The following is a 27,389-nucleotide window of genomic DNA, read 5'->3' as shown; positions in this document are numbered from 1 at the left end:
GACCAACTGCAGGTATGACTTAGGCTGCTGAGTGGTTAAGACTTTACCACTCAGGGAAAAATGAGAGAGAGAGGAGACGGGAGTGTATGCCAGACGCATATGTGCCTATAGAAGAGACATGTCTGTTTCAGACCTGCCCACAACCTGAACAAGCCTCACGTCTGTAATTACAAAGAGCTCACTTGATTCTAAATCTGCACTGTGGGCCTTCAAATCCACTTCATCAGTGTCAACAGGCAACGGACTCGTACTTAAAGGCACTGTCAATGTGCCTTGCTGAATCGCTTAGAAATCCAGTGCCATTGTTAGAAAACAAGGGTTAGGACCCAGATTGGGACACATGCAAGATAACATACAATATATTTCTCTCTCCAAAACTTCTCCTGCATTCTCCTACCCACACCGTGTCCAAGAGGTAATTGGGATTTGCTATGATTTTTTTTTTACAAGGACTATAAACAATGCCAGAGAAGAGGGGCAGGATCGGGAGACTGGATAACAAGGAACGGTGATATGGTAGGAAGCAGGCCCTCTCCAACTGGCATGTGGCATCATCCCCCTACCCCTCGCCTCCTTTCCTGCCCCCCAACTCTATCTCCACCTTTCTCCATATGCTTGTTCCTCTTTTAAAGTGTTAATTTCTTCTTTTTTTTCTGTGACAAGAGAGTATAATATAAACAGCAGATAAGAAAAGCATGACTCTTACCAGGAGAGTGGATGCCATCCAATCCTTTTCAAATCAAGGCACGAAGTTTTTAGAAGTACATGGGATTTGAGCAATCGAACATGTCATGGAGCAAACCCAAACCCCAACCTTCACGCTAATGAAATCACAAGAAATCAGTGCATGGGAGATTTGCATGAAGGTGACTGAAATTAATAAACTATATCATGCCCCATTGGAAAGGATCAAAGAGCAGATGCTGACTTAGCTGACCTGGCAATAAGTGCAGTGGTGATTAGCCATGCTGCAGTGACTCACTGACCTGGCAAGCACCATTTGAGAGCAGTCCAATTTGAGTCAGTCACCATAGTGTCAGGGTGGGAGGGAGACAGGGATCTCCCAGTGAGGTCCGTGCCCTTCTCTCTGGAAAGACCAGCTAAAGAGTTGACAGGGTAGCTGATAACACCAAATAATGTTGTTCTACATGTAGGAGACAACAGATGTGTCCTGGATGATTTAGGAGAGGATAAGAGAAAGAACGCATGAGGGGCCCAAAAGCCAGGGAAGGCTTCAGGAAGGAGGGAGATTTCAACTGGCCTTGATAGATGAATCAGATTGAAGCAGAGAATTGAGGGATGCTAACAGTTAGATCACCCTTGGGTTGATTCTGCTCAGAGAGTTCTAGAATCCTTCTGATGATGGAAAGAGCAAAGTCAACTCATGGTATGGGGTAAGACCTGTGCTCCATCATCACAGCTCACAAACCCTGGCACATCTATGGCAGGGCCTGACCTAGAGTCAGCATCCTCAGGAGTTAGTGCCACGAATTTGTATGTTCATAATTACCAGATGATTCTGATCTAATGACCCCATCTCAAAGATGAAGAAATCGAGGCCCAGAGAAAGGATGTGATTGGCCCATGGGGAATATATTGTGAGTTCATTTAGGATGTGACTTTCTAACCATTTCTCCAATGCTTCTCCATGAAGGGTGTACTCCAAACCCCACCTGCAGAGGCAAGCAGGGTCACCCTACACTTCTCTTTGGCTGGAGACTCTGTCTCCTCGAGGAAGGATATAATGGTGCATGGCAGCTTCTCTGCTCCATTGTTAATAATCCACTCATCTGGAAGAAAAAGCAGCAGCTTCTTCCACCACCCTGGAATTGCAACATTTGTCCTTAGTGAAGCAGGGGGTGGAAGAAAAGAAAGAAAGACAGAGAGAGAGAGAGAGAGAGAGAAGAGAAGAGAACAGGAGAGGAGAGGAGAGGAGAGAAGAGAGGAAAAGAAAAGAAAAGAAAAAAGAAATCTGCTGTTACACTTTTGCCTTTTCCTGCATGTCCTTTGCACTCAGCCTGAGAACCTGCCCCAGCTGCAGAGACACTGCCTCTAAAGAAGAGCTGCCGTCTCACCCTTAACCCAAACCTCATTCCCTCAAGGTTTGCCAGGGGCCGGTCTGTCGTCACAGGCATTCCTTGCAGATGTATCTAGGGTCTTTTCCCATTTTTGAAAGGATGTGTGTGAACATGCAAATTCTGCTCTGTTTCAGCCAAAACAGAAAAACGGGATCGTGTTCCTAAATCCTTGAATGCCTCTCCCTGCTCCTCTCATCATTTCCTAAAATCCCACTCGTATGTCCTCCTGCAAGACTTTGCAGCTCCTCTGTTATCTGACTGCACCCAAGTAGGCATCATTAAGACCAACTCCCAACTGCTTTTTAACAAGCTGCCCCACCCACCATCTCAGTCCCCCTGAGAACATTCCCATCTTTTCTGTTTCCAAAGATATTTTCATACCTTTTGTTCCAAAGATGATTCCTCCCAGGACAGGGCTCTCTCACCACCTGGTCCTTTGCACACCCTCTGTCCCCTGCACTGATGCCCTTTGCCCTGACATCCCTTCAGCTTTGCTAGGACAAGGGTCTATGGCAAGGGGCTGAGGCCACTGGCTTAAGCGAGGTTTAGAGATCACACATTTATTCCATGTATCCTTGCTTCCCTCTAACACTGAAAACCTGTCAGTTACTCATTCATTCATCACATGGGAAGCACCTATTGGATACCAGGCACTGTATGAAGCCCTGGGATGGCTGGGAGGTTGCTATGGCTCCTTATGTATTCAGATCCAACATGACAGACTGAGGAAGTGATTTAGGAATGAAAATCAGAGCTGCCTCAAGAAGCAGATCGAAGAATCCAAGAGATTGCAAAGTCTTTTTCTTCCTTTTGTAAATAAACAGTTATGAGGAGACAAGAAAAAACATGTCACAACTCTGTCTGGGTCCAGGGAATTGGGCTGGTCACATGTGAGGCTTTAGGCACAGAGCTTCATTTGGTTCTATTCATTTAATGCACAAGTATTAAGCACCTCTCATGTTGAAGGGTCCTTCCTTTCCAGAAATATCTGCAATCCAACGCTTATGGGGTCATGGTGATGGGACTTAAAAACCCAACAGATATGAAAATGTTCTAGAGACAAGCTGTACAATGACGTGAATATAATTGACACCCCTGAACAGTCACTGTAATTAAAAGTGGTTATGATCAGTCAGGCGCAGTGGCTCACGCCTGTAATCCCAGCACTTTGGGAGGCCGAGGCGGGCGGATCACGAGGTCAGGAGATCAAGACCATCCTGACTAACACGGTGAAACCCCGTCTCTACTACAAATACAAAAAATTAGCCGGGTGTGGTGGCGCACGCCTGTAATCCCAGCTACTTGGGAGGCTGAGGCAGGAGAATCGCTTGAACCAGAGAGGCAGAGGTTGCAGTGAGCCGAGATCACACCACTGCACTCCAGCCTGGGCGACAGAGCGAGACTCCGTCTCAAAAAAAAAAAAAAAAAAAAAAAGGTTACGACCATAGATTTTCAGGTATTTGTGTTTTATCACAATTTTTCAAAAGCCTGACAGGTCTTTCCAAAAGCCCTCCCCTAAAGAAAACAAGCCCATTTTCCCATGCACGCTGGCTTATAGGCAGTGCCAGGAAAGACCCATTTCCCAGCAGCAGGCCCAGCATGAAAGAGCTGACGGGGGTGAGGGGTGGGCCAGGGTCCCAGGCAGAGGGACCAGGACATTTGAGGCTGCTTCATCTGTGCATATGTGGTAGGGATGGAGCCAATAAGAGAGAGATGAGCCACAGACCCTACCTGCTCCGTAGGCAAAAGCCAATCACAGCCAGGGATCCCAACATTTGGGTGAATGTTAACTGACGCTTTTTATTTCTTATTTTGTGAAGATAGTAGAAGTTTTATTTTCTTTACTTCTCAGAATTCCGTCTGGCCCACCAGATGCCTAGCTCTTAAAAGGACCTCGTGCTCTGCACTGATGGACTCTGGCAGAGTTTGGGGGATTTGGGGAGAGGGGCAGCGGTGGCGAAGAGGAGGCGGTCCTACACTTTAAGTGAGAAAAGTACAAAAAACGGTCTCTAAAGCACAGCTGCCAATGTCAGTGGACTTGCTTCATTCTTGAAATTCACCTGGTCAGGATGAACAGGTTCAATGTGAAGTTCATTTTTCAATTCATTCTATCTCATCTGAGTACCTACTCTGGGATCATGGACTGTACAGAAATTAGGACTTGAAACTGTCCTTTGCCACCTCCTCCCTTTTCCTTATGGAGTACAGAACAATGGCTCTGGGCAGGGCCAGCTTCAGGTGTGCACCACGCATTGGGTCAGTGGCACAGAACCCCGTGCTTAGAAGAGCCCTGAATGTGGTCAATGCTCTGCTGTAGCCCTTCCTGACTTTTAAATAAGGGGGCCCCATATTTACATTTCATACTGAGGCTCAAGAATTATGTAGCTGGTCTTGCTCTTGGTAATGAAAGACTCCTTGAGGTGGTTCCTACAGTTTTCCATATCCCAGCCAGGACTCTCTTCACACTGTCTCCACTACCATGGCTGGAGCCATAGTTTTTTCCTGGTCATAACTGTGGAAGGCAGGAAAAACTCACTTCTTAGGTCCTAACCCAAAATCATATTTTTTCCTGTTAAAAATTGCTGTTCATCTTTAAGTAGCAACATGAGTCTTAAACAGGATTCAGTACTTCAGTGCAATGTGCTAAAATGATTCAGTTTTAAAGAAAACTCTTTAGGTTGATGCAAAAGTAATTGTGGTTTTTTGCACAATCACCTTTTTTGTTTTGTTTTGTTTTGAGATGGAGTCTCACTCTGTTGCCCAGGCTGGAGTGCAGTGGCACAATCTTGGCTCACTGCAACCTCTGCCTCCTGGGCTCAAACAATTCTCCTGCCTCAGCCTCCCAAGTAGCTGGCATTACAGGTGCCTGCCACCATGCTTGGCTAGTTGTTGTATTTTTAGTAGAGACAAGGTTTCACTGTGTTGGCTAGGCTAGTCTCCAACTCCAGACCTCAAGTGATCCACCTGCCTCAGCCTCCCAAAGTGCTGGCATTACAAGGCATGAGCCACCGTGCCCAGCCTAAACCGCAATTACTTTTGCACTAACCTAAAAAAGTTTCCCTATGAGTCCCACCTAGGCCAAAGGAAGGGAAGGGAAGGGAAGGCCAACACAAGAACAACATCTTCACTCCTTAAAACTCTTAAACATATAGGCTCCCACATCGCATACACTAACATCTCTGCTAATGTGTGAAATAAATTTCTGGCACAAAAATCCTAACATATTCATTAAAAACAACAGGAAAGCAAGTTCTACCAAACACCACAATCAACCCACTGATATTTACCGACAGCCTTCCCTCACCCCCACCCCCAGCCCCACTGTGGGACTTCAAAGGACAGAATATTTTTGTGAAAACAGCATTTGTTTGCTTTTTTTTCTTTTAAGGGATGAAAGTGCGAGATCTAAATCAATTCTAATATATTTCAAATATATTCATTATCATGCACTAAAAGAGAGTTCCCATTTTGTGGTTCTCCAAGGAGAGTGACAGAGCCTTGTTTGTAACGGCCCCGGGCATAAGCAATCATTGTGTAGCTTAATTAGATATTCCCCATGCTAGTGTGAGGGACATATGTCCATTCACTGTGACAAACACTGACAGCGGCCGGCGCTTTCATGATCCTGCTCTATGCAGATAAAGGCAACGCAAGTGCGGGCTCTCCCAAGGACCTGTGGCCCCAGCCGGCCCCGGCACAATCAGCCCGCATTCACCGATTGGTTCCAGTTTATTAACAGCCTATGAACTTCTCATCTGCTCCCGGACTGGTTAGGACTGTCACCTGCAACTGCCAGGCCAGAAAAGGCTTTTCCACTCCTCGGGATCCGAGCGGATCTGGGTCTGCACTTTGTATTTTCCAACACAAAGAACAATGGATTTGAGGAGTTGTAAACTGCAAGGGTGGAAAAGCAGATCACGTTTTAGGTGGGTCCATCCCTGTGGGGAAGGCCACCCCACAGTCAGAGGGAAGACAACTAGAAGCTAAATTAGACTTGGCTAATTTTAAAAGCTACTTAAATTCTTATAGTTCCAATTTTTAAATATACCTTCAAATGAATAGCAGTGGAGGGGAAGGTCCAAATGGGGAAAAGTCTTGGCCCATGTCCTCACCTTCTCTTTGGAAAAGGCAAACTATGAAAACGGGGGATGAATACCAGAATGTCCCTGGGTCCCCAGTATTCTCTTCTACACCCCACCTTAGAAGTCTGTCTCCGCCTTCTTCTCAGAACCGAGTCCAACTTTTTTTAGCCAAAAACCTGTTTTGATCAGGAATTCTCCCTGACTTTTTTCTCCTCTGGGAAAATGTGTATTCATTAGCTCAGGCTGCCATAGCAAAGTATAGCAAACTGGGTCGTTTAAGCAACAGCCATTTGTTGGCTCACAGTTCTGGAAGCCAGAAGTATAAAATCCAGCTGTCAATTGAGTTGGTTCCTTCCATGAGGGAAGGATCTGTTCCAGGCCCCTCTCCTTGGCTTCTAGAGGGCTGTCTTCTCCATGGGTCTTCACGTCATCTTCCCTCCATATGTGTCTGTCTCTGTGTCCAAATTTCCCCTTTGCTGAAGGACATGAAGCACAATGGATGAGGACCCACACTAATGAAATCATTTTAACTTGGTTACCTCTTTAACTTGATTACCTCTACTTCCAAATACAGTCAGTTTCTGAGGTACTGGGTGGCAGAATTCCAACATATCTTACTCCCAAGATGTGCTGGGAAAGGTATCTTTCTTCCATTTCTTAAGGGACCTAATACAAAAGCACCACTTGCTGTAACTCCCCACCCAGACTGGAGATATATTAGGTCCCCGGCCAAATATCAACCCCATCCTCTAAGATCATTGCAAAATAGACCACTTTCAAATAGAGAGAGGCCCTCTCTGTCTTTGTCTTCTACTGTCACATAGGGGCTACTCTGGTGGAATTTGAGTCTCTAAGCATGGTCCAATTCTATTTCAAAGAGAGCCGGAACTTGAAAAGACCTAAGAGAAGAGTTGAACCCCTCTGTGCAATGGGCCCAAAGGGGAAACGGCCTGAGGTCACCACGCTAGTTAGTGATAGAACGGGGTCTAGAATCCAGGCGGCATTCAGCTCCTCTGATGGGTCCACAGAGCAGTAGGAAGTCTTGATGCCAGCTTGTGAGGGAACCCCTCAGTTTAACCCTCTGAGACTAGACAGCTCGCAGGCACCCTTGACTGGCTTTTCTCTCCTCTTTATAGGGAATCCGGGAGTCCCCCGTCTGGACCACTAAAGAAAGGCACACTGTCAACTTGCATCAGTGCAATGCTTCCACTAACCGGACAGATCTAGAATTAAGGCGCCAAAGAAAGAGGTCCACCTGGTCAGTTGATAATTGATGCTCTTTCTAATTGCAAGTTAATGGGCTCTTGAAGTCTGGCACATCTGAGTTTGAACACCAGCACCACCATCTACCAGCAGTGTAACTGGCATCCACCATTTAACCTCAGCTTCTTTGTAAAATTACTACCTCTCCCAGTTGTCATGAGAATGGACATCAATAATGCATATACATTTTTTGATAGCTACCCAGTAACATAACTGACCTTAAAAGAGGTCATTTTTATTAGTTATCCTCCTTAGGCAGAAATGCATTGGTCACATGGTGGACCCAGAAAAGGGAAATTGTTTTACACAAATTAAAACAAAGCAAACCTTTATTTTCCTCTTATCCAAAGCTATTTCAGAGAATAAATAATCAGGAAGCAGCTGTCAAGAGAGGTAGATGAATGATTAGTTTTCCCAGATATCACTTCATTCCACTCCTACAGACCATAAGCTGGCAGAATTGATCAATAGGAATAATTTAAGAATGCTGCCTATGGGCACTCCAATGAACTTATCCCCATTAGTTGTAGATAACCACTGTGGTAGGACAGAAGAAAATAGATGTAATGTCAATACAAGTATCAACTGGAAAGGTTCTCCCAAATTAAATAATTAGCCTGGAAGAGAAACCCCAATGTCTGACGAGGACTCAATGGTCCATTTGTGAGGTGAACATGAATCCCTTCCAAGGAGGCAGCTCCCTTTGAATGCTTCTACCAAAGTTTTCCATAATCTTTGGTGTCTATGAGGTCAGCAGGTCAGGTTATTGTCACTCTAATATTGTTCCACGGGTCATGGGGTCAAGAGATTCCCAGAGTCACATGGCAGAGCCAAGACCAGGACCAGGGCTTCTGCCACTGGACTAGGCTCATCCCTTTCACTGTTCCAGACTGTTCTAGATTATTCCAGACTGTTCCACACTGTTCCACAGTCTGATTTGTGCCTTGGGGCCCAAAACAGGGTAGCCTGAAAAACTGCCACGTACTGTTTTCAGGCATATTCCAAATGTCTAAGAGATTTACAGAGCCATTTTGTCTTTACTATTAATGAAAGTGACAACTGGCCACTGTCAACCTCACTGATGTGAAAACAAAATAACTCTACAAATCTCTTAGACAGAAGAATAGAAACTGGGCATGCCCCGGCATGAGGTTATTTCAGAGTCACCTGAAGGTCCTCCATCTCCCACCTCCCCAGTTATAATGTTTTGAACTTTTTACTTCCTTGGATGTCTCAAATATCCATAGAGCTTAGATGCAAATGTTTGTAAAAAACAAAAAAATTCAAGGAGCTTCCTCAGCAGTTTACCTCCATGTGATATGCCTACATCCAATACAGATACACCTAGTCAAATGCACTTCCCATGCCCAAAGGGGTAGACAGCTCTTCTTGTTGTATGTGGTTGGCAGGGGCAGTCAGACCCATGGAAACATTTTTACAGTTAGGAAATGCAGGCAAGAGTTATGCACATACAAGGTTGGGGGCTGTTTCAATTCTATATTGTGGCAGAGCAAACCATCGCTAAACTTAGTGACTTACAACCACCAGTTCATGACTTCTCAAGACCCTGAGGGTGGGGAGTCTGGAGAGGGTATCATGGGGATGGCTCCCCTCTGCTCCATGTGCGGGGCTGGAATGTCCATGATGGCTTCTTCCCTCCCGTGTCTGGTGCCTCAGCTAGGTTCAGTCAGGGTCACCACTTAGTAATTGGCACAGATGGCTTAAATGGAGGGGGTTGGCTGGATCTGCTCAGTGGTGGGCTCACAAGGCCTTGGGTTAAGGTCTGAGGTCTTGGGTTCCTTTCCTCTCTCTCCATGCAGACTCAGGGCATCTCTCCCTCTCTCCATGTGGCCCCTCTGGCTGAGCTTCTAAAATGGCAACTGCCTTCCAAAAACACAAAAGTGAAGGCTGCCAGACTTCCTTAAGGTTTAGGCCCAGAACAGGCATAACTTCACTTCCATTGCATTCTGTTGACTAAAGTGTGTCATGCAGCCAGCCCAGATTTAATTTGGAAGGGAATTACACATCGGCATGGGTGCTGGAGGCGTGCTGCAGTGGGGGCTATCCTTGGAAGCCAGTTACCTTAGGAGCTCACTCTTTCCACCTTCCGCCCCTGCAAGGGCTGAACGGATCAGTCTCCATCTTTGAGTGGTGCTCCCCTCAGGAAAGCACAGGAGAGGCTGGGTCTGCCATTCCCCCCATTTCCCCCGGGAACGTAATTCTCAGCCATCTGAGAGCACTGGCAGTGGATGAACATGGATGGCACCATCTAGCCACGGATGGAAACTTCTCCCTGTGCAAATGTGAACAAAAGCAGTTTGCAGTATGTAAGCAATTGCTCAAGGCTGATAACAGCCTCAGGGGGAAGTCCAACATGAGAAACCAGAGGCTGCCTGGTCTCCACGGACTCTGAGTGGGGACTTGTGCATATCTAGCAGAGGAGAACAGAGGATCTGACCACCTTTGTACAGCAGGCTGGAGTTGAGCTCCCTCGGGATTTGGCATCTGGTGATCAATGGAGGCTGGCTGCACATGAGCACTGTCTGTCTGAGGCTGTGCAGTAACCCCAAAAGGACAGTGGTGGACAGGATTCCCCTCAAATGGGAAAAGATAAACAGGAAGTGTGGGGCGGGGTATTGGAGTCTGTTATGTCCACTGTGGATGTTTTGTTTCCCCAAGGCCACAGATGCCTCTATAAAAGACGTGTGGTTGGCCAAGCATGGTGGCTCATGCCTATAATCCTAGCACTTTGGGAGGCTGAGGCTGGAGGATCGCTTGAGGCCAGGAGTTTGAGACTAGCCTGGGCAACATAGTGAGACCCCCATCTCTACGGAAAATAAAAAATGAAGATGTGTGGCAGAGATTGCTCTTTACGCAGCCAAACAGTCTGAAGGTAATTAATAACTCCTGATGGCTGGATTTTCATTCATTCAACAAGTACTTATCCTGGACTTTATATGTTCCAGGCACAGTCCTAGGCCCTGGGGACAAGAATATTTACAATATAATTTGAGGCTGGAAAGAAAGCAAAGCTTACAGGGGAAAAGGATGGTTACTACATGGATACTGGGGCAGGGAAGGCAGCTCAGATAAGATGACTTTGGAGGAGAAACCTGGAGAAGTGTGAATACCCTGAGGCTCTGCAGGACAGGTGGTCCAAGGACAGAAAACGACAAGAGCAATGGTGCAGAGGCAGGAGCGAGGCTGGGGTGATGCAGAAAGGTCCATGCGGCCTGTGCAGTTGGAGCAAGGTAACTGCAGTGCTGGGGCTGGGAGCAGGGATGGAGAAGGGGCAGGACAGGGAGTCTGAGAAGCAGACAGACCCTCCCCCCACCCCACCCCTGTGCAGTCTCAAGGCCTCTCTCTCTCTCTCTCTCTCTCTCTCTGTCTCTCTCTCAATGTAGCCCCAAGCAAGACTCTCTGACTTCTAATACGGCCACTGCTTCCAAAAACCCAAAAGCTCAGGGGTCAGGTTGGGTAGAACCTTTTGGGCCCTTGGATTTAATTCTCAGTGTGTTAGAAAGCTACAAACGCTTTCAAGAGAGAACAGACAACCTGCCTGATTTACATTTTGTTTGGAGTTGAAGCCAGGGTGGTCTCCTCCGATGTATATTAGGGGAAGCTTGGATATTGGTCATTTATCCAGAAGAAAGGAAAAACTGAAGGGTCAAATGAGGCTACTCTGAATATTGTGAGACGCAGGAGAAAGAAGAGAAATAAGTCCCCATGGCCCGTATCCCATCCCTCTCCTCTCCGCACCCCTAGTCTTGTGCTGCAGGCCTCGTGCACGTGCACGGGATGGGGGCAAGCTCTGGGAGGACCGGTCCCCATGGTCCTGAATACTCCTCAGCCATGGAAAGGGGCACAGCCAGTCAGGGCCCAAGTGGGGTCTCTGCAGTCCAGGCCCAGGGCAGGTGGCTGAGTCGGAGCATTCAGGGGCAGCTCTGATTCCAACCATGACCACAGGGAACAGGAGGCACCAGGCATGCACTATCAGGCCGTAATCTGGATGATCAGTCCTTTCCGCACTTGGCACACAGTCTCCCACAGACATGCAGCCAAGGTGTAGCCTCAGCATTGGGGATATTTGCAACATCCATATGGCTTCCAGAGCAAGACAGCAGGGAGGGTAAGAACAAGGAGCAGTGTGGGAAATGGGTGGGCTCAGAGGCCTGCCCAGGAGTTCTTGGCCAGGGTGGAGAACCCGTCTGCAGTACAGTGCTGGGGGAGGCCGGGGAAGGAGGCTCGGTGTGAACAGCTGAAGAGCCAACAGAGTGGGCACAATGTGGGCTGTCGCCAGCTCACGATACCTCCCTTTCTCGGGGCTGTAGTCAGCGTCTACGATTAGTAAGACATAGAGAAGTCATTCACCAGAAGTCCTCCTAGAAAAAGCACTGCTTTTGACTGGAAGAGAACGATGAGTCGCAAGAGTGCGCTAAGTTAAACATGTGTCTTCGGAAGAGGGTGAGTTCTGTTAGCTGGTGGGCAGGGGGATGGGGCTGGGGGCTGGGGCCAGGATTGTGCTGAATTAATATGCGTAATAACACAGGGAGGAGCCAGAGAGATTGGAAAGGCAAAAGGGTGGAAAGAGCAAAACTTAACATGGGTAGTGGATGCTGGAGAGAGAAGTAAATGGGGAGCTGGGGTTGTCTGTTGAGTGTGTTGTTTACAGTGCAAACCTCCAGAGGCCCATGAAGGTATCCTGAACCCACACTACTGCAGATGGGCTGAGAGGCGGCATAAAGGCGGGGCTGGGGAGTGACAAAAAAGCTGTATCCCGAGAGCATCCCAGCGAGCCTCTCCAGCAGCAGCCATCCCCCTGTGCCCCACTGGGTTCCACCAGCTCAGAGCAGGGAGGGCCTGAAACAGATGAAACCAAGAAGCAGCCAGTGATGGGTGACCCAGCCAGCTGGAACCCAGCCCAGGGCAGGGGGCACCAGGAATCTCTTGTCCTTGGCAGAGACACAGTTTTGATCCAGGCTAATACTGATTTCTGACACTCTCAGCACTGCAGAATTTTAGACCTGAAGAGGGACAGCTACCTCAGTTCTTCCCTTTGGTACAGGGCACATGAATCCTGCTCTGTTGGCAGGAGTCCAACGATGCAGGCAAGTCCCTGGTCTGGTAAAGCAAAGGAAAACTTGCCCTAAACGCTCCACAGAACTTAAAAGCATCCACCACTCAAATTGGGAAGAATCACGGGAGTTAATAATGGTGTTATTGCTCTTCTTAAATGTTATTAATAGTGATATAATACTTCCTGTCTCCTCATTTGGAGACAAGCAGCTGCCATGCGCCAGGATAATGAAGGTCATAATAGGGGAGGAAGGAGCATGAAATTGACTCTGACCTTAGTCTCCGTGCAATGTGGGAAGCAGTGCCAGTTGCCACAGCTGCACCGCTTTCCCTCCCATCAGCAGGGAGTTGATGGGAGGCCAAGCCCACCCAGGGGAGATTCTAGAATATTCTAGCACCATGAGGCTGGACTGCATCCCATCCTGGCAAGAAAATTCTAGTGATCAAGAGATCATCATTCTGCAAACTTCCTGGGAAGGTTTTTCTGATCAAAGAACTGCGGGTGTCCAATCCTGCTGTATATGTTAACATGTATGAGCACCGAGGCAAGAGGCACAGTGTAAGAGACTCAGAGAACAATTCTTTCCTGTCTGTCTTAGCCAGGGCCCTGCATCAAGTGTTACTGGACTGGCCTCAGCTTCCTCATCTGCAAAACAAACAGTTGTCTGCCCAACCCCATAGGAGTTCCGTAAGGCTAAAATGAGATAACAGATGTGAAGGTGGTTTGCAAAAAATAAGTGTGGGGCTATTCCTCTGCAGGAAGCATCTCCATGACAGCTGGTTAGAGGTGACCACAGACCTCTGTGCAGAGCGTGCACCCGCAAACCTGGACTTCAAAGCAGCCTCTTTTGCTGAGCTAGCTCTGCCCCTGCCCAACACCTGTTGGGAAATCTCAGGTTGCAACATTTCTGAAAACACGTTCTGACTAATTGACAGACCAGAGGAAGGCAATGCACCAGTGTCTCAATCCTTCTAGAAACTGCTATTAAAAACAGAAGACTGCAGGGAGGGTGTAGATCACAGTGGCTGTGGCTGGGGAATTTTCCCTATTTTACCCCTTCCTTTCCCCCAACCACCTTGCTTGTCCTTCCATCCTGTTCCTGTTCCCTATTCCATACATAATGGTCTCGTGACTCTACCTCTCTGCCTGTCCGTTTCTCGACCCCCCAACCCACCCATTCCTTCTGCTTATCAAACCCCTTCCAAGACACTTCAGCTGCCAACAACCTCTCCTTCACCCAGCTCTCAAAAGTAAAGCCTTGCTGTCCTCCAAACTGTGGTCCTCGGACCAAAGCATCAGTACCACCCGGGTACTTTATCAAAATGAAGAACCTTGGGCTCCACCCCTACCCACTGAACCAGACTCCAGACTTTGCATTTTAATAAGATCTACTAGTGCATATGTGTGCTCAGGTCTACAGCAGCTCCAATGACCCCCGCCCCCCCTCCAACAGAACTAACACACAGGCTTCACCCCTCGTCCATACCACTGTTTGGCATTTCGTGGTAACCTGATATTGCTAGGCAGATGTTCACCTAGGCATCTTTCATATCCCCAAACAGATTACAAATGATTAGAAGGCAGGGACCCCACACTTTCTCCAAGGGCCTGGAACAGGGCTCTGCACCACAGCAGATGACTGACCGAAGTCCCCTGAATGGGTCAGAGGTCTTTGATCAGTCAATCTAGATTCTTCCTCTTCACTCATTCATCCAAGTCCTTATTAAGCAGCTACTCGGGGACCAACTCTGTCCAAGCACCGGGGATCCAGCTGAGAACAGGGCTTTCATGGAAGCCTCTAGAGCGGGAGGAACAGTCACATACAAACAAGTAGGCAAGTAGGTGCTGAGGTGGCTTTAGCTGCTGCTGAGTGCCAAGAGGAAAATAAAGCAGAGAGGAGTGGCCACAGAGTAACTGACTGGGAGGGTGGCCATTGGGTTGGGTGGTCTGAGAAGGTCTCTTTGGGGGCTCACATTTTCACTAAGATCTCAACATTGAGAAGACCTGGAGGGAGGCTTCAGGCAGAAGGAACAGTTGGAGCCAAGGTCAGACAGAAGAATCGGCTTGGCCCATGTTCCAAGCACATCGCTTCTTCACCCTGCCCCATTCCAGGTGATCACACACCCACCGCATGTCATCCATCCACCCCCTCTCCCAGGGGCAGGACCAATCCGAGGTCTCAGCCTCTTCTGAATCTGTCCCCATCACCAATGAGCAGCCCGCCCGAAAGGCAGGACATCCGCCCCTACTCGTTTCCTCATTGTTTTCTCCAAAGCCGACTTTGCTGTTTCCTTAAGCATGGCTGGGCACTCCATCAAATATTCATGTGCCTAAGTGACATGGATATGGAAGGAAGGTTTCTTGTAAAATTCAAATTCAGTCTCATGATCCCTGATGGGACCTGCTTAGGTCATCTTGGCCCTCACTATTCACTACTTGAAGTGTGGTCCTCTGACCGGCATCAGCTTCATCTACAAGCTTATTAAAAATACCCCAGGTGTCTTGTTGTTCACCCCTTGTCCCAGCTATTCAGGAGGCTGAGGCAGGATGATCACTTGGGCCTAGGAGTTTGGGGCTGCAGTGAGCTATGAACACATCTATGAATAGTCACGGCACTCCCAGCTGGGCAACACAGCAAGACCCCATCTCTAAAAGAGAAAAAAGAAAAGAAAAACAGAATCTCAACCCCCACTCAAACCCACTGAAAGAGAATCTGCACTTGAACAAGATCCCCAAGTAATCTAACCTAGAGCAGAGTTCTGCCTTCAGACTCCAGGTCCCCAGAAATCACCAAAATAAGCTACACAGAACAGTGAACATGATGGTGAGCCACATACACATCAGATCTTTGCTTTAAAAATCTCTTGTGAGTTGGGTGTCATTATGAGCTTCATTTACAGGTGAATTAACTCAGGCACATGGAAGTTGAGTCACTCACCCAAGTTCATAAACTTGGAAGTGGCAGGGCTAAGTTAGAGCCCTGGGGGACTCACTGCTGACCTGTGCTCTAACACATAGGAGGAGTGAGGCTCAGAGGCTGTATCTATTTGCCAGGGCTGACATCAACAAAGTGCCACAGACTAGGTGGCTTAAACAACAGAAATGTCCTGCCTCCCAGTTCTGGAGGCCAGAAGTCCAAGGTCAAGGGGTCGGCAGGGTGGTTTCCTCTGAGGCTATGAGAGACGATCTGCTCCAGGCCCTCCTCAGCGTCTGGAGTTTGCTGGCGATCTTTGAGCTTCTTTGTCTTGCAAGGTCACCCTGATCTCAGTGTCACCCCAATCTCTGCCTTCATCTTCACATGGAGTTCTCACTGTGTGAGTGTCTGTGTTCAATTTCTCCCTTTTATAAGGACACCAGTCATGTTGCATTAGAAGCCTACCCTAGTGACCTCATCTTAACTAATTACCTCCGCAATGACCCTATTTCCAAGTAAGGTCACATTCTGAGGGACTGGGGGTTAAGACTTCAACATGAATTTGGGGGACACAGTCAACTCATAACAAGGCTCAGTAAAATGATAATGACAGCTAATGCTGTCCTCATGTTCTCAGTGCCTTACAGATACCACCTCACCCTCCTAGGAGATAAATTCGATTTTCATTCTTGTTCTGCAGATAGAGGAAACTGAGGTACTGACAGGTAAGCATCTATTCCCAAGTCACACGGTTAATAAGTAAGGCAGCCAGGATTCCAACGCAGGTAGCCTGGCCTCAAAGCTGGCATGACAGCTTTCTCTCTCCAAGGGTGTCTAGGAGCACACTGAGCTCCCATCTCTACAATTTCTTTTCCTTTCTTTCCTTCCTTTCCTTCCTTTTTTTCCTTCCTTCCTTCCTTCTTTCCTTCCTTCCTTCCTTTCTTTTTTTTTTGAAGGAGTTTCACTCCTATTGCCCAGGCTGGAGTGCAATGGTGTGATCTCGGCTCACTGCAACCTCCACCTCCCAGGCTCAAGCGATTCTCTTTCCTCAGCCTCCTGAGTAACTAGGATTACAGGTGCCCATCACCATGCCCAGCTAATTCTGTATTTTTAGTAGAGATGGGGTTTCACCATGTTGGCCAGGCTGGTCTTGAACTCCTGACCTCAGGTGATCTGCCTGCCTTGGCCCCCCAAAGTGCTGGGATTACAGGTGTGAGCCAATGTGTCCAGCTACAATTTCTTTAGCAAGTTTTTGCTGGATTTTGGCTTAGTGTCCAGGACAGCATCCCTGAAACAGGGTCATATGAGTGGAACATCTTGGGTATTCAGCGAGCCCAGGGACAGAAGGGTCTGGAAACCACATATGCTGGATGCAGAGAAGGCACACACTTACACAAACAGAGCTGGGATGCTGCATTAGTCTGAATGGAAACCATGAATGAAGTAAGTGACAGGGCTCAGTTGGAGCCCCAAGGGTCTCACCACAGAGCCTGCACTCTAATATGTGGGAGGAGTCAGGTTCAGAGGTTGTATTAGCTATAGTGCCTGGCATTGCAAGTACTCAATAAACATTAGCTACTATTAATCATTTTACTGAGATACTGCTATGTGCCAGGCTCTGGGTGGACATCTCACTTACATTTCTTTCTTTTCCTCTCTCTCTCTCTCTCTCTCTCTCTCTCTCTCTCTCTCTCTCTCAGACAGGGTCTCGCTCTGTTGCCCAGGCTGGAGTGTAGTGGTGTGATCATGGCTCACTGCATCCTCAGCCTCCCGGGTTCCAGCAATTTTCCCACCCCAGCCTCTCAAGTAGCTGGGACAACAGGTGCACGCCACCACACCTGGCTGATTCTTGTATTTTTCCTAGAGATGGGTTTTCGCCATGTTGCCCAGGCTGATCTCAAACCCCTGACCTCAAGCGATCCACCCACCTTGGCCTCCCAAAGTACTAGGATTACAGGGGTGAGCCACTGCACCTGGCCGTCTCTTACATTTCCTTCTCAACTTTGCAACAACCCTAGGAGATAAATATTATTACTCCCATTCTAGAGATGAGGAAATTGAGGTTCAGATGAGTATAGCTGTTCTTATCCCCAATCGGAGGATCGGGACTCTTCTTTGTAAGACATAAATACGCCATGTCTTTGAGCAGAAAAGCCTTAGAATATTGTAGGGAAGACGATTTGCATGTTTAACTTGGATAGTCCTCACCACTGAGTTAATATTTCCAGGTCAGAGCGCCTCCGAGAGAAAAAGGCGGTGGCCTTGGAGCTCCGGTCTCCTTAACTGCACCCTGGGAAGTCTTCACACCGCCTTTCTTTTTCCCCTGGTGGTCTAATCTGGAGTCAGATCCAGCCGTCAGCTCTCACAGACGGGGAAGGACCGGGAGCCAACGGGAAAACAACAGGTGAGCTTGTGAACAGTCCCCTTCTGTGTCTCGGGCAGGGTGTCTGCCCGGGCGACTGTGGGGCTGCACTGACTTCCAGAACCTTCTGCCTCTGCAGGTGTTTTAGGAACTTGGCCTCAGCGCTTCAGTGACCCATATTTTATTACCTTTCAGGTTTCTATAATTCATCATTCACTCCTTTCTGAAAACCTAGAATGAAAAAGTTTAGCAGCTCAGCGCCCCGGCCTCTCTCCATTCTCTCCCCAAACACATCGGCCTGTTTGTTCTCTTTCATCCCCGCTCTTCCTGTTGCATTCTGCCGGTTCAATGGGGAAGGAGTGAAACCGGATGGCTGGACCCAGTGCGGGGAAATGACTTCAGAGCCACCTTTGTTTCCCTCATTCCTTTGAGCGCACTTGGCCCCGCGTCTCTATGAAAGGGCTTGTTTGAACCATTCGGAACATCCAGCAAGCCAGAGATGCTGCGGCCAGAACCGCTCGCATCTTTTCAGGCTGCCTGAGACTCTGGGTTAAACTGCCAAATTTTTGCAACAAAACTAACCATGACATTGGACATTGTGTTATAAATTAGCCACAGCCTTCCAAGCAAATTGTCTCTTTTTATTGTATCAGTGTAAGCCTTGGAAACATTTGGCTTCAGCTACTACCTTCAGGGAGGCTCAGAGGATATTTTTGTTTTGCCCCAAAGCAACTCTACAGACTCCAAGTAGCATGTGCTAATATCCATATCTTCATGCACGGTTATTCTTATCACACTCCCTCTGCGAACCTCTGTCAGTTACGTTTCATCTCTCTGTCTCACATCCACCAACCTGCTTTCAAGTTTTGATGTGGCAGAAACTCTCTCTGAACATCTATAAAACAAAGGATGCACTTCTCTTTTAGAATGCATTTCACGATAATTATGTGAAACTTCTTATAAAGAATAGTTCTTTTCACATATACAGTCAGAGATATTAAAATGCATGTTTATTAGCAATGTATAGAATTGTATTGTTTGGTGCTCACAGAATCAATGTAGATTTCCATATTTGTTAGGTCATTCTGGGTGTGTACGTGTCGTGTGGGGAGAGAGGCCATGCCCATCTGTTTGAACTATGTCACCAAAAGCTAGATCAAGATTTTTAATTAGGCTGAGAGTGGTAGCTCACGCCTGTAATACCAGCACTCTGGGAGGCCAAGGCGGGTGGATCACTTCAGGTCAGGAGTTCCAGACCAGCCTGGCCAACATGGTGAAACCCTGTCTCTACTAAAAATACAAAAAATTAGCTGGGCATGGTGGCACATACCTGTAATCCCAGCTACTTGGAAGGCTGAGGCACAAGAATCGTTTGAACCTGGGAGGCGGAGGTTGCAGTGAGTGAGATCGCGCCACTGCACTCCAGCCTGGGTGACACAGTGAGGTTCTGTCTCAGGAAAAACAAACAAACAAACAAACAAAACTTTTAATTAAAAGGAACCCCCCAAAATACACAGTTGGTAATATCTTTTCCTATTTTTTCTTAATTTTTACACACACACACACACACACACACATCGCAGGATAAATTTAGGCTCAGAAATAACCTTAAGTAGTAAACTTTATTAAGCTAAAATGCCATTTGTTAAAAATAAAATAAACCTTCTTATAATATTTGCAAAACACAACCCATGACATTTGATAATCTTGAGTGCTGTCATCAGAACCAAGAACACTGTATTACTGCCTATGTCCTTCCACATTGGAAATAAAGACAACTGTGACAATATATTGCATTGTACACAACAACTACACAACATTGTAAGTAACAATAAACATTGTGTCAGTTTACAACAGCTTGTTTAACTTGTATTCTCTGTCAAAGTGAACAAAACTCATTTTCTTTCACATTTTCCCAGCAGGAATCTTTATTTAACCTGAACTGTTTCTAAGTGTGACTGAGACTCTGGCGAGCTGGTCCCAGATGAGATGGGATCAAGCTTCCCTAAGGAGTCCTCCCTATCCAAGAACAACTAACAAAGCATAATCCATCTACTCTTCCCCATTTCCTCTCTATTACTACTCTCCTCTACCCAGAAAGGAGAAATCTAGAACAAAGGTAAGGGCTACTCTCTCTGCAGCTCCTTCCCTGACTTTTGTGTTCCAGGAAGAGTTATATTTGGATGGGATGGGGGGACCTGATACAGGTCAAACAATGGACAAGGCCGCCACTTCTCCTAGAGACAGTGTGAATATCAACACCTACTGGGTAATTTAAACTTTCCAGAGAATATTGACCTTCTTAGAAGTAAGCAGCACTTTAAAAATTGAACTTCATTATTCCATTAGAGGTCTAAGCTCTAGCCAGCTAAGCAGCATATTTTAGCAACCAACTGTTTACATTCTGCTGGCTTTCTGCAAGAGGACAGTTTCGCACAGGACAACAGGGGGCTTCGCAGCAGTACACCCCATCTCCGTTCTTACAGAGGAGAGGGATGGTGCTACATCTGAAACACACTCACATATCACAGAGGCTTTGAGTCCCCAGTCTGCCATTTCCAAGGTCCAAGCTTCTTGACCCAAAGCAAGAGTAGGTGGCAGGGACGGGGGAATGGACAGGAGACACTAGGTTTCTACACAAGGAAAAGGAAATCTGAGGCACACACCTCTGCAAAGTGAAAGGAATCACCAACACACACACACAACCCCCTTTAGGCAAAGACAAGAGCGGTTGTTATGGTGGACACAAGTTTCTCCTCAAGCATGTCCTCAATGTGGGAGGCCACAGCAGCTGCCTCCCCTTGAGACAGCCCCTGGGGCCCGTGCCAGCGGCCACAGTAACTGGCTGGCCCTTGCCAGCTGTCACGCTTTGCATGCCGCTGCTTCAGCCTGGCACAAGGGACCATCCAAGTCACCAGCTCCAACCAGCCCCAAATCCCGTGCCCAGGCTGGAGCTGGATGGCCACTCAGAACCCTCTTTGGGGCCCTCTACCAAGGCACTGAAATACACAGCATATCCAGTTGACAGTATCCTTGGCTGGGGGAGAGATAAGTTTTCCAAGGAGGAGATGAGGTGAGACTTAGGTCTAAAGAAAACCCTCAGGGACACCCACAGGAAAGAGGGGTGCTTCTTGGGGGGGGGGAAGCAGCATGTGTGTGTTTCCACCTCTTTGATTCCTGGGTGCCCCTTCCTGTGGGTGGGAAATGGGGAGGGTACAAGTTAGGCAACTCTGGCCAAGGCTTTAGATTTTATCTTCCCCATTCACTTCCTCTTCCTGCTGGCAGGGTAAGATCCTAGGGGCCCCACCTAAGCTGTGTGCAGGGGAGGAAGCCAGAGGAGGAGGTCACCAGGGCCCCAATCTGGCATCTCAGCTACAGGACAGAGGGTCCTGAAAGAGAGGGTGGGCATTGCCAGAGAGGCTGGAGCAGGGTTTATGGTGGCAGGATTCTGGGGACACTGTCTTGGGGAACATGGCTGGAACCCACCAACTCATCAATATTGGCGCGGTCTAGTCTGGCCTCCATCCTTACACCCAGTCCCCAACCCACCCCATCATGGCCCCCTCCTGGGCTTCTTGGAAGCCTGGTTCTGTTGGAGGGAATTCAGGGAGCCAGTCCTTGGTGGGGCAGCTCTGCCTGTCCTGTCTGAAGGCACAGAGCAATCAATTTCCTTCTGGGAGCCTCAGTCATATCATGGACAGCAAGGGATCAAAAATGCCCAACTCACAGGGGCCCCGTGAGAACCAAACATGAAAGCGTCTGTAAAAATGACTTGAAAGCAAGCTGCTTAACCGAAGGCGAAATGATCAGTGAGGCGTTAAACTTAATTGCTTGAAACATTCAAGACTATTCCCTTGGTCTCTCTCTCTCCTTCCTGCTTAGTGTGGTTCTGCTTAAGCACTCAGCTCCTTCCTGCCAAGGCTTCCCTCTCTCTCCCAAAGTGGGGCCCCCAGCGCCATGTCCATGTCAGGCCAGGCCCCCCTGAGAGGCAGGAGGCCCTACCAGCTTCCTTGCCTCTCTATAAAATCTTTAGGAAAATGCTTGGGTTAGAGCATTGTCAGGAGTTTGTGCGTTTAAGGGATGAGACTCTGAGCTAATGGAGATTTCAGACCATCCTTAGAGACCTCCAGGACACACAGTAAGTGCCAAGCACTATGGTAGGCTTCAGGAGGATGCAGAAATAAGCAGGTGGTCCCTACTGTAAAAAAATCATAGCCAAATGCAGAGATGGTATCCACATAACACAATCTAGGCTATGAAGAAATCCTATCAATGGTTTGCCAAGAGTCATGAAAGGAGGAAGAGGAGAAATGACCAAGGCTTCCAGAAGAAAGCAAGGTTGGAGCTAAACCTCAGGCATAAACAGGATGCTACATGCAGAGCTGGGGGTCAGAAGCAAAGATCAGAGTGAACCCATATGGCAAATATTGGTGGAAGAAAACCAGAACAAAGCAGCCCTGAAACCAGCAAGCACAGGCACCAGCTCCTAGAGCAGAGATGAGCTACCCTGTTGGGAATGGACAGGCCCTTCAATCGCATCTCTCTTCTCACACCAAAGAGCCCCATGGTGGAGGAGGCTCATTTTCCTTCTGTCATACTCTAGATTAGTGCTCTCCAGTAGAATTTTCTGTGAAGACGGAAATGTTCTGTATCTGTGCTGTTCAGTAGACAGTCACTAGCACCTGTGAGGACTACGCACTTGAAGTAATGCTAGTGCAACTGGAGAACTCAATTTTTAACTTCATTTTATTTTCATTCATTTACATTTAAATAGGCATATTGGATGGTAGAGGTTTAGATGCTAAAATGCCCTCTTCCCCAGGACATTGACAAGTTGTGGTAGCACGCACTGGTGCCGGGGGTAGAAAATGCTCATAGACACCAAGTAATGCTCTTTTATTTGGCAAATAAAATGATTCATTCCCACCCTCAACCGATAGGACTATGTGGGTGTTTTGTTTTGTTTCTAATAAGAGGCCAATTTCCGAGTGACTTTTGCTTAAGCAAATGTCACGTTGCTGATAGACCATCCCTTTTGGGGAGGAGAGAAACCCGACCCAAAGGCTCCTTTGTCCCTAAAGACCTTTCGATCAGAGGGATGGGGAAGGAGGTTGGGAGTGGCAGGGAGGAACCATCCTAACCCTACTTGTCATTTAGTCCAGAAATTTAGCGACCTGAACCTGGCAGGAAATTATGTATTTTAAGGAAAAAAAAATGATACACTCATGTTCATAGCAGCATAATTCACAACATCCAAAAGCTCCCCAAATGTCCATCCACGAATGAATGGATGAACAAAATGTGGTATATCCATATACTGGAATATTATTCAGCCTTGAAAAGGAAGAAACTTCTGATGCATGCTACGACACGGATAAACCTCAAAGACAGTATGCTAAGTGAAAGAAGCCAGTTGCTAAAAGACAAGTACTGTATGATTCTACTTATATGAGGGACCTAGAGTAAAACAAATTCATAGAGACATAAAAGAAGGGTGAATTCCAGGAGCTGGGGGAGGGGAAGTGGGGAGTTATTTAATGGGTGGAGTTTCAGGGTTGCAAGTTGAAAAGAGTTCTGGAGATTGGTTGTACAACAATGTGAATTTAATTTAAATCAATTTAATGTGCACACTAACGTATATAACATTACTAAACAGTAGTCTAAAACCAAGATGGTAAATTTTATGTTATGAATAGGTGATCACAGTTTAAAAAAAAAAAAAAAGTATGGGGGAGGTCGTTTTTGAGTAGACAGTTGCTGGAGGAAGGCACGTGAGTTGCAGCCTGACCAGTGCGACCAGTCCTCCTTCAACAGCCCCGCTTGCCTGAAAAGGCGCCCTTACTCCACTCAGTGGGCCTGTCCCGCGCCGCTGGCGCAGGCGCTCACAATAACCTCCTAGAGCGGTGCCAGCCGCACCTCCGCGCGGCCCCGGCGCAAGCAGCCAATGAACACGCGGCTGCGCCCGGCCTCGCGCCTCCATTGGCTGCGCCCCGCCGCCCGCTGCCCCGCAGGTTCCCAAGCCGGGTTTAAAGGGGTAGGGCGCGGGCCAGGGCCCCACCATCGGCTCCCCAAGCGCAGGTCTGCTGGGAGGGGCGGCCTGCCGACGGGCCCACCCCGGGGCGTTCCTGAAGGGCGTCCTTGGCCGCCCCCACCGCCTCCCAGATGTACTATGCGGTTTCCCAGGCGCGCGTGAACGCGGCCCCCGGGACCATGCTGCGGCCACAGCGGCCCGGAGACGTGCAGCTCGGGGCCTCCCTCTACGAGCTGGTGGGCTATAGGCAGCCGCCCTCCTCCTCCTCCTCCTCCACCACCTCTTCCACTTCCTCCTCCTCCACGACGGCCCCCCTCCTCCCCAAGGCTGCGCGCGAGAAGCCGGAGGCGCCGGCCGAGCCTCCAGGCCCCGGGCCCGGCTCCGGCGTGCACGCGGGCGTCAGCGCCCGGCCGGACGCCAAGGAGGAGCAGCAGCAGCAGCTGCGGCGCAAGATCAACAGCCGCGAGCGGAAGCGCATGCAGGACCTGAACCTGGCCATGGACGCGCTGCGCGAGGTCATCCTGCCCTACTCAGCGGCGCACTGCCAGGGCGCTCCCGGCCGCAAGCTCTCCAAGATCGCCACGCTGCTGCTCGCCCGCAACTACATCCTACTGCTGGGTAGCTCGCTGCAGGAGCTGCGCCGCGCGCTGGGCGAGGGCGCCGGGCCCGCCGCGCCGCGCCTGCTGCTGGCCGGGCTGCCCCTGCTCGCCGCCGCGCCCGGCTCCGTGCTGCTGGCGCCCGGCGCCGTGGGACCCCCCGACGCGCTGCGCCCCGCCAAGTACCTGTCTCTGGCGCTGGACGAGCCGCCATGCGGCCAGTTCGCGCTCCCCGGCGGCGGCACAGGCGGCCCCGGCCTCTGCACCTGCGCCGTGTGCAAGTTCCCGCACCTGGTCCCGGCCAGCCTGGGCCTGGCCGCCGTGCAGGCGCAGTTCTCCAAGTGAGGGCCAGCCTGGGCCTGGGGCGCGACCTCGGCCCGGCCTCCCTCCGCTCAGCTTCTCCGCGCCCCTGCTCCCTGCGTCAGGGAGAGCGAGGCCGAGCAAGGAGAGCATTTCGAACCTTCCAGTCCAGAGGAAGGGACTGTCGGGCACCCCCTTCCCCGCCCCCACCCCTGGGAAGTTAAAGTGACCGGAGCGGTTGTTCGATGGCGCCTCGGGGCTGTTTGGGGTTCTGGGTCGGTTCCAGCGGCTTTAGGCAGAAAGTGCTCACTCTCACCCAGCACATCTCTCTCCCTGTCCCTGGAGTTGCGCGCTTCGCGGGGCCGATGTAGAATTGAGGGCGCCATGCCGTGGTTGGCGCGCCCTGGGTGCGGCGAGAGGCCATCCCCGAGCGTGACCTCCCCGGAGCGGAGCACTCCGGCTCTCAGTACTAGGGGCTGCGCTCGAGCAGCGGCGGGGGCGGAGGGAGGGTTCTTTTCCTTCTCCTCGGCCAGAGGCCACGGGCGCCCTTGTTCCCGCCGGCCAGGTCCTATCAAAGGAGGCTGCCGGACCTCAAGAGGCAGAAAAAGACCAGTTAGGCGGTGCGGACGGTCTGGGACGTGGCAGAAGGACGGACCCTCGGCGGACAGGTGGTCGGCGTCCGGGTGCGGTGGGTAGGGGCGAGGACAACGCAGGATGCGCTGGGTTGGGACTTGGGTCCGCTTTTGTAGACCAGCTGTTTGGAGAACTGTATTTAACACTCGCGCAACCAGTGTTTTGTCGCAGATAATTTTCGCTCTTGAATCCTGGGGGTTTGTTAGAAGGCAACTTAGAACTCGAGATTCACCTTTTGCCTCCCTTTCCCCAAAAGTAGCGTAACCAACATTTAAGCTTGCTTAAAAACGAAAACCAACCGCCTTGCACGCAGTGTTCCCGATTTACTAAAATAGGTAACCAGGCGTTTCACAGTCGCCGTCCTGTCAAGATCGCTAATTAACGTTCTCATTAAAAGACACGCAGGAGGACCGGGAGCCCTGAACCGCCCGCTGCTCGGCGGATCCCAGCTGCAGTGGCGACGGCGGGAAGGCGCTTTCCGCTGTTCCTTAGCGGGCCGGGCCCTTGACCAGCGCGGCCCGCAAGTCTTCCTCCTCGCCGTCTTGCAGTTGAAGAGCTACATACGTAGTCAGTTTCGATTTGTTACAGACGTTAACAAATTCCTTTACCCGAGGTTATGCTATGACCTTTCCGCAGTTTGCTTTGATTTTTTTCTACGTTTAAGGTTTTGGTTGTTGGTAGCAGCTGAATTTAATTGGCACTTTTATTTTACTTCTAACCTTGTTTCCTGACGCTGTACAGAATCAACAAAATAAAACATTTAAAGTCTGATTTTTTTACATTTTTTGCCTGATTTGTTTGGTAATAAAAAAGTCCTTGTATCCTAGTGGATTTAGAACCTCGGGGTGAAGGTAGGTAGGCAAATGATCGGGGTCCCACGTTTTAAAACGTGACTTCCTGATTTGTAAAATAATCCAATGAACAGGCAACTGTAGTTCAAGTTCAGGCATCCGTGGGAAATGTGAGGATTGTAGGTAAGTGGGTGGGTGGGATAGAGAATGGAATGGAGAAGGGAGAGAGGCAATTCCAGGAATTCATTCTTTGCCAAGCTTCAGGCATAGGTCTCTTTTAACTACAACTTCATCCCCTGAAAAATGGGTTAAGCAATACCTTTATCATAAAATTGTAGCTCAACATCTTTCTGGGATAGCCACCTTTTCTATATCCTTGGACAGAAGCTTAACACCACACAAGTATGAGCTTCCCGCTGCTGCACCCACCTACCCTATCATTTAAATCAGGTTGGAATTGTCTTCACCTGAGAGGACAAGAAAGCTCTTCTGTCTGTTTGGTGCTGCTAAGAAGAACTTGGAAGGCTGACCTGCTCACATTGCAGTATTGAAACACTGTATAGTTATTAATGAAACTCAACCACTGTTTAATGTAGGGGAGTAGTAGAGAAGTAGTGTCCCCTTTTACCTGATGAAAATTAAAGAAAACCCAGAGACTTACTCAATTTCATCCATGTTGGTTTACCTGAGGCATATATACATTTAGAGAAAATGAGCACTCACTTTGGAGGTGGGGGAAGAGGTGGGAGGTGGCTGGACAGACGGCATTGCCTGGCTACCATGCTGTGTCTATTTCCTTATGATGTCAGGAGAGGGCATGGGAGAAGGTGCTCTGTGCACCAACTCATTCCAAAAGAGGATTTCTCATGCCTCCTAGATTGCCACCAGCAGAGTCACCAGCTTTTATAAAAAAAATTCTGTAGATTTGAACTCTGGCCTTCTGTTTATTCAACGCCTGTCCTTGCTTACCTTATATTTTGGCAAGGGGCAGGGGGAAAAAAGTGAAAATCAATGAAATCAAAAGCAATTCAGGTTCTCCTTGAAACAAAAATACTTCTAAGGGATTAGAAACAAACAATTTCTCCCACAGTCCAACACCAGCACCTAGATGCCACTGTCATTCCAGACATCCTCTCTAAAAGAAGCACAAAGCTACAGGGCAGAAAATGGGTCTGCCCGTCTCTACCTGTAAATGGGAACAAGCAGCCCATGCCTTATAGGAAAGGTTGCACTATATGTGTGTGATTTTTTTTTTATTTAAT

At 48.8% G+C, this 27,389-nt stretch overlaps 1 protein-coding gene across 1 annotated transcript; it reads left to right on the top strand.

The window, feature by feature from the left end:
• Window positions 1-23,832: 23,832 nt before the first annotated feature.
• OLIG1 (oligodendrocyte transcription factor 1) lies at window positions 23,833-26,107 on the top strand. Its single transcript, XM_015133001.3, has one exon. It carries the CDS (start codon window positions 23,939-23,941, stop codon window positions 24,746-24,748), a length of 810 nt encoding a protein of 269 aa, XP_014988487.3. The 5' UTR covers window positions 23,833-23,938; the 3' UTR covers window positions 24,749-26,107.
• The last annotated feature ends 1,282 nt before the right edge of the window (window positions 26,108-27,389 follow it).

The sequence above is a fragment of the Macaca mulatta genome, chromosome 3 (assembly GCF_049350105.2).
Source record: "Macaca mulatta isolate MMU2019108-1 chromosome 3, T2T-MMU8v2.0, whole genome shotgun sequence".
Lineage (NCBI taxonomy): Eukaryota > Metazoa > Chordata > Mammalia > Primates > Cercopithecidae > Macaca > Macaca mulatta.
This window is presented reverse-complemented; position numbering and strand designations above follow the sequence as displayed.